Source organism: Uloborus diversus, chromosome 3, assembly GCF_026930045.1.
Source record: "Uloborus diversus isolate 005 chromosome 3, Udiv.v.3.1, whole genome shotgun sequence".
Classification (NCBI taxonomy): Eukaryota; Metazoa; Arthropoda; class Arachnida; order Araneae; family Uloboridae; genus Uloborus; species Uloborus diversus.
In genome coordinates, this window is record NC_072733.1 from 110,969,574 (window position 1) to 110,982,063 (window position 12,490).

General features: G+C 33.0%; 1 protein-coding gene across 2 annotated transcripts in view; it reads right to left on the bottom strand.

The window, feature by feature from the left end:
• LOC129218136 (uncharacterized) overlaps nt 1-12,490 on the bottom strand; it is a 159,560-nt gene that overhangs the window by 140,609 nt on the left and 6,461 nt on the right. For both annotated transcript variants that reach the window (XM_054852346.1, XM_054852345.1), the window contains exons 5-6: nt 1,965-2,123; nt 825-1,037 (exon numbers count right to left, since the gene is read on the bottom strand). In XM_054852346.1, coding sequence (XP_054708321.1) covers nt 825-1,037; nt 1,965-2,123 — 372 coding nt within the window. The remainder of the gene's footprint in view (nt 1-824; nt 1,038-1,964; nt 2,124-12,490) is intronic.

Sequence of the window (12,490 nt, forward strand, 5' to 3'; positions counted from 1 at the left end):
GGAGGATGAAGGAAGATTCGAGGGGAAAAAACAGAAAGAATAAGAAATCGGGGACCAAAATTTAAAGAAATCGTATTTTTTTCTCCGATTTTTGAGAAAAATAAGGCATGAAAGGAGCAGAAAAAGGAAGAAAAGGAGGAAAGGTTATAAAAGCCAACAGAAAAAGCCGGAATTCCGGAAAAAAGCTGGAAAAATCTCATTTCTGATTTTAATCGGAACAATTGCATTTTAATTCGAAAAATAATTGAAATGCATCATATAATAAGAACAAAACTGCAATCTTACTCCCTCCTCCCCTGTAAGGAAAAAGGAATTTAATTTAATTAAAGTACACATTTCCAATTAGAGGGAAATTAAAGCTCCCCCTTTTATTTCAAAAGATAAAGACATATTTAGTTATATCACCCCTGGGCAAATGCATTGAGAGGAAAAATCTCTGGAAGAAAATTTATTATTATGTCATGTAGAGTATTTATGAATTTCAGCGCAATGAGGAATTTTAGTACATTGAACTATATTGCCACACAATACACTACAAGCAACACTCAATGAACACCAGCCATAAAACATTTTCCCTTATCGTGAAAATTTAAATTTTCAAACAAAAACAGTTTTGACAATAGTAAAAATATTTTTAAATTCAGAGCTAATACACCTTCACATTTATTCATCTTTAAACAAATTTTCCTGCCTGGTATTTTTAATCCCATAATTGCTACTACACTTAGTTATGGTACCTTCAATCTGCAATTCTTGTGTACACGTAATGAACTAAAAAGAAAGAAGTAATGTGAAGTTTTCGTAGTAAGATAAAAAAAGCTTACCATGGGATAAGTTTCATCTAATCTTAATTTTGAAAGCTGAAGGACATTAAATGAGGCTTTAGGAGTTTTCTTTACAATAACTGGAACTACTTCCCCAAGCGAAAGTTTCTCTTCATCATCTACATAACTCCGAATAAAACCTTGGAAACCAGGAACACCAACATCTAATACATATCCATGATCTTCTACACTTCTTATCGATGCATAAAGAATCTGAAAATATAGAAGTTTCAAAAATAAGATGGAACTTGACTTCAATAAAAACACTGTTCACAAATCTTAGAACTCATAAAGAAATAATGTAAGCATATCATTATCCATATCATGTATTGTATGTATTAAATTAAAAAACGGTTAGTTGCAAAAGATTCAAATTTCATATATGAAACTCATGTGGCGTCAATTTGTGCTCCTCCTATTTTTATTGAAATCAGATGCTCCGAAAAGGATGTTAACATGTTCTTTGTGGAAATCATTATCAATTTTGCATATCAAGTTATCTCCAAGGCATCTCTAAATACTTATCTTGTAGTTGATGATTATATCGTGCCTGGTTGGGAGTTATTGAAACAAACCTCTCAATGTCTTTTTTAGTAATGCAGTAGCAAAACTTCTGCTTTCAGATTTTAATGAAAATATTTTTTTAAGCGATCAAAGGAGTTAATTTAAAATGTAAATGAAGCCTCGGATTAAGCAGAGCCTCGCACTTTTGAGACTTTACTGTGTGAGTATATATACACACACACACAAACTTCTCCTAATAGACACCCCTCAAATGCGAACAATTTTTAATTCCCCGATTCTATGGCAAATAACATTATTAAACCCGTCCTGCGGACAACCCTATGTTGCGGACAAAAAAAAAGCCCCATTTGTGTCTGCATTAAAGAGGTTTTACTGCATATGTACAGTAAAACCTGTGAAGTTGACCCCCTGTCCAAGTTGACAGCATTTTTCAGGCATGGAATTAGCCCTTATCATGTAAATCATCCTCTGTAAGTTGACGACTAAAGTAGTGCACTGCAAGTGGTCAACTTACACAGGTTTCACTCTATATGTATATATTCAATGTTGGCCAATATGCACAGGAAACTTTAAGTAGCAACGCATATATAAATTCCTACAAATTGTTACACTCACCATGTTGGAATAAAAAGAGCTACTCTTGAGATTTCCATTCACATCTTGCGGATTAATTGATAAAATAACATCAGGAATTCTTCCAAACTTAGCAGCAGTAATTGACATAACTTTGCATGGAATAACCATACCTAATTTAATGATTGATTGCAAAAAAGGCTGCAAAAAAGCAAATCAACTCAATATAAATAACTATTACAAGTGATAAACTGAGAAAAAGAATTAATAAAAAAACATTTAAGTTTCAAATTATGACGTTGCTATGGAAAGCTACTCTATAATTTAGAATGTATGTGAATAAGGAGAGAGGTGGTTCAAAAATACATGTAAAAAAAAAGTTTCTCATACATAACAGGACCCTCCTCAATATTTTTAGACTTGGCAATAGTAATATATAGGACTCGACCGATGCATTGGCTTGGCCGATGCATCGGCGCCGATGGTTCAACAATTTAGCCATCGGCATCGGCAGCCGATGCTAACTTGCAGGAAACATCGGCCCATCGGCCTTAAAAAACATCGAAAAGCCGATGGAATTGGCCGATGTTTTTGAAAAAAAAGGACCTTTGCTGTTTTACCTTTTAAATAAAGTAAAAGGAGTGTGTGCTTTCATATAAAATTCTTTACTTAAATTTCAGTATGACACCCCTATCAGTCACCCCTGAAAGAGTTTTTAATACTGCATTCTCAGGTACCAAACAAGTTAATTATTGCGTTTTTTCTAGCAGCTGGATGTACGTATGTATCTCTCATAAGTTATAACTAAAAAATGGTAAGCTGTAGAAGGATAAATTTTCGCATCATGTGGGTTGTGCGTATGTTCCAGTTGTGCACTTAACTTTTTGTTTTCGATCGCGTGTTCTGAAAAGCCAGTTTACCCATTTTTTTGTGGCAATTAATTACTTATTTCAGCGCAAAACTAACATAGCGTCTCAGACTGACGATCATTTGGTGATATATTGCCGAATTGGAGACCATGGAAACAAATATGAGATGGCGAAATCGGTTTTTTGTGTCATTTTATTAGATTCCCGTTGAACCGATGGTAATTTTTAATTTTTCGACATTTGTAATATGAATCACAGTAATTCAGTCTTTTCTGTATCGCTTCGGCGGAGTTGCAAGTTTTGGGGCCGTCCAAATACATTTTGGGGTGCTATTTCTCTATCATAGAAGTTGTAAAACATTTATCAGAATCATTTTTGTAACTCCTACGGTGCCCCTATGGTTATGAGGCCTCTCGCACAATTGTAACATTTGCTTTGTTTTAAATCCGTCATTGCACGTCAAAACAAACTCGGGTGCAAGTTTTGAAAGGATTTTTCTGCTCAATGCTTATGATTATTTTGAACTCTATTTTTTACGACTACTTTTTTTTTAATTTCCGAGAACACTTGCGTGCCTCTCTCCTCCCACTATCTCAATTTCTGAAATTAAACTGTAGTTGTACTTCTGAGTTGTTTAAAACTAATACCATTCATAAAATTAGAGATTTTTTTTTTCAAACTTTATCTATTGTTTAGAAAGAATTTAGAGCATTAATGCAAGGAATTGATTAAAGACGTTTTGAATGGTGACATAATTTGGAAATCAGAGGGACTTTTGAATTTTTTCTTCGGAAGTGCTGAAGTAGATTCAGAAACTCTTCCGAGGCGTTGGTGGTAGCGGTTCTGTACTAAAACGAGCTGATGTGTGCATCACAGGACTTCTTTTTACACCAACTTAATGTTATTTCCCCATTATTGGCGATTTTAGTGTGATTCAATAGTTAACTCTCTAAATATCACCAACAGTGGCCAAATTGAAACAAGATTTCCTTTTTTGTAAAAGGAAGTAAAAATGAGGCCGAAGTGTGTGTTACTCCAAAATCAGAGGGTGACCCCCCTAACTCACCCTCGTTGTTTCAAGCATTTCTTAAATATTTAGCGATTATTTATTTTAGTCAAGAAATGTCATTTTGCGTATTTCTCATACTTGTTTCACATATATTTCGTAATGCGCTATCTTTTTTGCATCATTAATAGCGATTGATTTTTTTTCTGTTGTAAGTAGCTATTTTTATGTTGTTATATAAAATCAATGAATAAGATATTTTTGTTTTTTATAGAAAAGTTTCAAGGATCTTCTATTATGCATTTTTTTAAATTTCATAAAATTATTGTTAAATTGAAAAATTTAATTTGAACTTGTTTGTAAAGATTCATAAAAGATTAAACAATCAAATTGTTCAATATTATATGTGCAAACATTAGATCAAGTAATATATGTATTCAGTTATTAACTTGGTGCAAATATTGAGTTTGTTTATTGTAGCTGCTTTTTAAGAACCTCGCTCTTTTCATGGCTATTTCTTTTTTCAGCAAAATTTATGTCACTGTTATAGCTTTTATGAAAAATGTAAACTTTTATATTCATAAATTTTAAATAAGTATAAAAATATTCCTATTTCGATTTAATATTGTAATTTATCTGTTACCTTTTTTGTTTAATTTGATGACTAAAAAATGTCACGTGCAATCTTTCCACTTTAATTGCGTAATTTTTTGACGGTTCCATAGTTTTATTCTTATTTTTTTAATGATTTAACAACATAATTTCATGTTTTTTAACTATGTTTAATGTATTTAAATCCATACATTATTACAATATTACTGAAATCTTAGTTGTATGTTCAATAAAAAAAAACAAAACAAATCAATTGGTTATTAAACAGTCTCTTTATTTTTCTTCCTTTTTCTTTCTTTTTTTTTTTTTTTTTTGGCTGTTGTTCTTTCTCTTTCATCATACAGCAGTCAAAAAAAGGAGAAGCATAACCACACCCTAAACAGACGTAGTACGATCCAAAAGTTTGGGGACAAGCTGTATAAAACTTTACCCAGATTAGTTTACATTACCGAAGCACATCCACCTTCAAAAGGTCACCTTGAGGGACTATGTACTTCTGCCAGTGTTCATATAAATTTTGGGAACACGCCTGGAAGCCATTTTTTGCTACCTTCTATGATGCAGCTTTATCTTCTCCTGGCGGAAGAAAGCGGCGTCTATGCAAATGTTTTTTTGCTGGGAACAGGTAAAAGTCACATGGAGCTAACTCCGACGAAACGTTAGTTTATTTGTTTGTCATATCAGAGCATTGACCAATCAAACCGTGCATCCTCAACATGAAAGTCGCTTTCTTTCCCACGATGAAGTTAAAGCAGCAGCGCAAGAGGCCTTACAGGAAGTTGCGAAAAATGTCTTCCAGGAGTGCTTCTAAAAGCTGCACGAACGTTGGCAGAAGTGCATAGTCGTTCAAGCTGACTATTATGTAGATAGATGTGCTTCGGTAATGTGAACTATTCAAGGTACGGTTTTATAAAACTTGTCTCGAACTTTTAGATCATACTACGCACGTATGAGTTTTCAACTTACTATTTTATAACGTTTTTGAGTGACGCAAGTTTACGCGCATGAGGCCATCACAAAAGAATTTGCGATAGTTAACTAAGGAGGCGTTCAAAATGGATATTTCGGTCATCTATATGTTCTTAGGTACATATGCATGTACAGATGTGGCGAAAAAACTTGTGAAGTATAAATTGGATAATCGTAAAATAGAAATTTAGGTCGAAATCTGATTTTTTTTTTTTTTTGTGATTACAATTTCTTATTCGGAGAAAGGAAGTAAAGTGAAATGAATCAATGATCCTTTAAATCCCTGACAATCTTATCAATTTATTTCTGTTTGATTTTTTTATTATTTTTTTTTTTTTTGCCATCGGCCAACGGCATCGGCCATCGGCCATTTGGAGGAAAACAATCGGCAATCGGCCATCTTTGAACAATCGGCCAACAATCGGCATCGGCCCATCGGCCAAAAAATGCCATCGGTTGAGCCCTAGTAATATACTGGAAGAATTTTACAGGAACGAGAGTGGTCAGAGGGCAAAAAGGAGGAAATCCAAAAAATTACGTAAAAGGGATGATATCCAAAAAAATTTCGTGAAAGGGATGATATCCAAAAACGCATCAAAATAGAACCTGGAAGCCATGATATCCAAAAATTCAACAAAAAAATGGCTAATTTACCAGTTTTAAAGGTAATACGTATTTAATTAAATATGAGTAATAATTTTGTACAATTTGCGGCATTGTACCATTTCTTGCAAGGGTGTTTATTCCTAAATAAATCTAAATTTTGAAAAAGAGGCAACAATTTCTAACCCGAGTCCTTGAACAAAGGGTTGGGGGAGCCAGAGTTCACTCTTGGCTGCATCACACAATAGTGTCAACTTTTCATATTTTTTAGAGAAAAATACATTTTTTTCATTAAAAACATTTGAGTTTATAGTGTTAAACGAGTGAGAACATAAATTTTAAAATTAGATGTTTGTAAAGTAAAAATTTACAACAGAGAGAAAAATCTCAAATTTCTTTATGTGGTAGAACATACTTTTCATAGTAAGAATTAAAAATAAATAAATATATATGTATATAAACGATTGGTTATCTTTTTCCTTGCATTGGAACCTAAAATTTGTTTTTGAAAACTTCCTAATACAATTTTGGAAAAAAAAGAACTTGCAGCTGCCTCATTTAATCATGAAATCTCAAAACTTTTAACAGGTTGTAAAACCTAAACCATTTGAGATTCACCATAAATATTTTTTACACTTTTTTAAATACACAAAAAAAGCAGCCATGCCAAGTTAAAAAAAAAAAAAAAAAATCGAGACTGTGGGTGCTAAGCCACATTTTTTGATTGAGTTTTGCATTTTTTCTAATATAAATTAAAGAAATAAAAATATTATTGAAATGATGAATAAAATAAGCGGATATAAAGTAGAAAAGAGTAAAAAACCACCCAACAATAAAAATAATTGAAATACTTTCAGGATGCAAAAAGATTGAAATCTCAAACGAGGCATGCAACTTTCGGCGCAGCACGTGTTTGACGTCGTTGGCATGATTCCAAAACATACGTTTTTGGCAGATATCGCGGAGGACGAAGATTCAAGGCGAAAAAATAGAACAAGTAAGAAATTGGAAACCGAAAATTTTAAAAAATCGTATTTTTTTCCGATTTTTGAGAAAAATAAGGCTTGAAAGAGGCAAAAAAAGGAGGAAAAGGAGGAAAGGTTTTAAAAGCCAACAGAAAAAGCCGGAATTCCGGCAAAAGCCGGAAAAATCTCATCCCTGATTTTAGATTCCTATTTCAACTGATTCATTCCTATTTCCCCTCCCCCAAGCTTTATAAGTATATGGAGGGGAGGGTTAAAAAATACATTAAACTGAAAAAACAACACTGCATATTATAATATACACTAGTAATATGCGTACATTGCAATAAAATAATTATTTACAAAAAGACAACTGGGGAAATTAAATGTTTCTAAATGTGTGGCATTTTCTATGCTATGGCTAATGTTAAATTAAGGGGTCACTGAGCACCCTCTTAAAATTTGAGTAAGAAGCTAAAACTTTTACAGCATAATACTATTAGTAAATCTTAAAAAAAGGGGGGGGGGGGGGTTGTGAACTCAAGCTGAAAAAAGTTTTTTTGAACCAACCTGGGGGATGGGGGGAGGGGTAGAATTGAAACACCTCTTTAAAAGGACTTTATTCCTTTCTTGAATATTCAAGGCACTATCCCATTCTTTTGAAAGCTTATGCAGATGAAGTAAATGCATGTCAAAAGGTGGTTTGAAGCCTTTAAAACAGCAAAAAAGGAACCAGCTTTCAAATCTCTCCCTGTGCAGCCCACAATTTCCATAGTCAACGATGAAGTAGCAAAATTGCAGTATCCTGTGATCTCCAAAGGGTTAAATTTTCCCCGGCTATTTAAATGTGCAATACACCCTTCCCCTCCTCATGGTTTCTTTTCAGGTTTTCTGGGATGATCAACAAATTTGTGATATCAATGCAAGTGTGACCAATTTCCTGCCGAAAAAAAAGAGTACTCACTAGGAATTTTATTGTATTATTTCATTCAAAAAAAAAAACTTGTTGTTGAAGCCCACAGAATTTTTTTGGAGACTTACGGCAATGGTGCTCTGTCTGAAACAACTTGTAGAAATTGGTTTAGATGCTTTAAAAATAATGATTTTGATAGAACGCTCTGATCCACCGAAAAGTTTGAAGACGGACAACTGGAAGCATTACTTTATCATGGATCATACTCAACTTTGAAAATTAAAAGTAAGGAGTTTTTAAGGAGTTTTGCAGGAGTTCATTTTACTTTTTAAGGACTAGTGGAACAAATCTGATATACCCCCCTCTTGGCGACTTTTTCCTGTTGGCGCCAAAAAAGCGTCGCCAAGAAAACTATGTATGACGTCATATGTCATACATCGTTCTTAGCGATGCTTTTTTAGCGCCAACAGGAAAAATTCAAATTATGTCATTAATTATTTAATGAAATTAATGCATTAATTTTTTTCCGTTGTTTCTCCGGGATACGAGCCCCGGTCTCATAGTACTTTCGTAATGAGACCTCGGCTCGCCGGCCCTGCCTCGGTCTCATTACGAAAGTACTATGACACCTCGGGCTCGCCAGGACCTCGCTGCCGCTCGGTCCGTTATCCCTCCGACTTTTAATATACATCACAGTCGGATATAAGTCACAGATCTCCTCCGTTCAGTATACAATAAAGTCACAGATTTTATGTGAAATTAACACCATTTTTGTGCTACAAAAATGCCAACCAGACCAAAATACAAACTACCAGAAACACACTAAAAACACAATAATTCAAAATATGTTCACTTACCTAACCTCTTTATTTTCAATTAGTTTAAATATAAAAAATCTATTTAGGACTCCGGTACGTCCAAACGTTGGACGACCTGACGAAAAAGAAAAAGAAGATTCATTCAAAAATTTCAATTGATACATTTGGACAACATCACAAACCGAACTCATAATTAAAATAGAAAATTCAACTAAATTAACATTAAAAAACAACAAGAAAAAGAATACTCTAAAATAAAGTTTGAATTGAAACTTTATTTTAGAGTATTCAACTTAAAATCTCCCTAAGAGCGAAACATATGAGCACCTACCTCCTAAAACACATACACGTGCAAAAACAGACTTAGAGAAACTACTTTCCAGCGTTCAAGTTGCAAAACCAGGGTTGCCAAGTTATCGCCTTATTGGCGATTTTCGTATCGAGCGAAAAATTAAAATCTCGCCAAGAGGGGGGCATATCAGAGGAGAGCCGGACTAGTTTCTTGTTTAAAGATGCATTTCTTTTAAACGTATTTTAGAAAAAAATATATGAACAACTCTTATATTATTTATTTTTGCTCATCAAACAGACTAAGTTAATAGTAAAATAAGCATTTACAGCTTCTTAGACTTGAGCCGACTCAGAATCTAATTCAAACACGAGGGGGGGGGGGGACCATTGAAAACAAAATATGTATTATTTCCTGACCAAAAAAAAAAAACTTAAAAAATAAAATAATTGTTCAAATAAGAACTATAATAAGCCGACTGAAAGTAGTAGATGATAAAATAACTTCCAACAATAAAAATAATTGAAATATTTACAGGAAACAAAAGGACAAACTTCAAACACAACAAACAATTTTCGGTGAAGCTTGTGTCTGGTTTTAACATTTAGTTACTCATACGAGATTGAAACACAGAAAATTTAATTTAAATATTAGGGATCCTTTTGAAAAAAATTGTACACATTATTTTAATCTTCAAAATAGATCAAAATTTTGTAGACCATTCCAAAACTTTTGTGTGACTCTTTGCTGATAAACATAGAAAACTGCCAAATTTTAAGAATTTTTCTTCTAAAAAGTATGAAAATTTTAGGAAATAGTGGTACCACTGTTTAGCGATTAAGTTGTTCTTTCATCTATTGTATAAAATATATTATGTTTCTAAATATTAAGTAACAGATTTTAAAAATTTTAAAAATAAAAATAGAGTTAAATAAAATGAAAAAAATGTCTGATTTTTTTTTAAAGAAAAAAAATTATAAACCCTGCAAACCACAGATATTAAGTTGTACACTTAAAATAGTTAAACAAAAATTAATTTTAGCGAGCAATTTTGTTCACTTTGAAAATTGCAATCTCTTTGCAACCGCCATGGGAATAAGACTTTTGCATTTATGATGTTTACTATGCCTGTTGAATGTCAACTTTCAGACATTCAACACTCTTAAAGAGCATGAATTTCATTAAAAACTTTTAAATTTATTAATTTAAAAAAAAAAACTATAAATGAACTTGATTCCCTTGCCTCTTCACAAGGCATAGTAAACATCATAAATGCAAAAATCTTATTCTCATGGCGGTCGCAAAGAGATTGCGATTTTCAATGTGAACTCGTTGAAAGTAAAAAGAACGGCACATAAAAGAATTTAAGTAAATTATTTTAGAATTGCCTTTTAGAGCTCTACAATAAACATATTATTCATAACAATCGACATAATTGAAGCAAAAATCAAATTAAAGCAGTGATTTAGAATTTTAACTTTTTGACTCTCATAAAGGACACAGAATTTCGCTTGAAACTTCGTGATTTTACAGGAAAAAGAAGAAATTTCATTTATTTGCCTCCTAGAAAAGCATAATAAGCATCAAAAATTAGGAAAATTCGATTCTCATATCGGATGCAAAAAAATTGCTTTAATCAAAATGAAAGCACCGAAAAGTCTAAAAACGGCAAATAAAAGAATTTATTAAAGCAAAAAAAAAAAAAAAAAATTAGAATGGTACTTTAACAAAACTACAAGATGTAATATTATTAATAATTATCGGCATAATGGTCAGAAATTTAGAGTAAGGGGAAAAAATTCAGATGTGGGAAGAAAATGGTCTAACGAAAAAATCATATTTCCAGTATTAACAGACGTAAAAATAATGGAATTCCGGTAAAATTCGGTATAGAATAAACAATTGTATCTGATTGGCAATGGAAGAAAATCTTAAAGACCATGTAGAATAAAAAATAAGGTGTTTGTAAGGAGATAATACCAAAATTCAGGAGTTTTAAGGGCCTTTATTTTCTTTTCTTACAAAGCAGGAGTTAATAAGGAGTTCGTAAGGAGCGTACGAACCCTGTTTATGAAGACTCATGTCAAACGTTAGTTGAACCTGCAGAATCATTGGGAGTTGATCACAAAAGAGTTTCGAAATGTTTGAAAGCATTTGAGGGGAGGGAGAATGATTAAAAAGCAAGGTTATTGGGTGCCGTACCTTTGGGTGCAAGGTAGAAGAAGCTCAGAGACTTTGAATGGAGTTTTTTGACATATTGACAGAACTGTTTCAACGGCAGAAAAGGAAAGGATTTTTGCATTGTATGGTAACTGGAGATGGAAAAAATGGATGTCCTGCGATAACTTTATGAGTAGAAAATCATGGGGAGAACCTGGCCATGCATCAACAACTTCAGCAAAGTGGAATATCCATGGTTTCAAGCTTTTGTTCCACATTTGGTGGGATCAGCTATTTATAGTTTGGTTTCAGCTGCTCAAACCAAATGAAACCATCACAGGAGATTGCTATAGACTAAAATTGGAACGTTTAAACCAAGCATTTCGAAGAAAAAATGCCTGCTTCACAAGCAGACACCACAAGGTAATTTTTCAGCATGACAACGCTCGCCCACATGTTGTAACGCCAGTCAAAATCCACTAGGAGAGCACTTAAGTGCAGGTTTTGCAGACAGTTTTTCGAAAAAAAATAGTAGGAAAAATAGAAGAAAAAATTTCAAATAGGAAAATTGTGCTTTAAAAAATAAGAAAAAAAAAGGAAAACAATATTCTAAAAAAGGAAGAAAATTGCAACTATGTATATACACACACACACACACATATATATATATATATACATATATATATATACATACACATATGAGTATTCAAAATATTTGCATTCAAAAGTTACGTTTTCTGGAGAATGTCCCAATTGCGTTTTTCAGGGTTCAAAGTTTAAATATTTCCGTAGTTCCATCCGCCCCTAAACCTTCCTCATTCTCTTAACGGTCCTCTAAGAGAGACTTAAATTGTTATTTAAAAATTAAATTTTGGAAAATATTTAAGAAAAGACCCAGACTTCCTAACGTCACCAAAGGCTAAAACTGACTTCAGTTTCGATAAAGATTCGGGAGAGAACCACATCCCCCAAACGTTACCTTTAACTGCAATTTTTGACGTAAATTTAGAATATTTCTCCAAGATTGGCACCTGACATCGCCCTTACCTTCATCCTTTTCTTGTAGGAAGAATACGGATTAAATTAGTTCCCCTTTACTTCCTTAAATGAAGTTTTCAATTTTAAGTTCAATAATTTTTGATGGTTTTAATTCATTAGATATGTCTCAATGAAAGGGCGGAAAATAGGGGAATCGCTCGCGCGGCAGAAACTGTAGTCATGCCACTGTCTATATCACAGAGCTTGTGAAGCATTTAAACCTATTTCGGAAAAGTTAAAAATCAGTGAAATTTGTCCGTGAACTTCACTGCAGTAGTTGATTTTAGAATGCAAATTAACCCCCTCTCCCCAAAATAAAAGCTATGGAG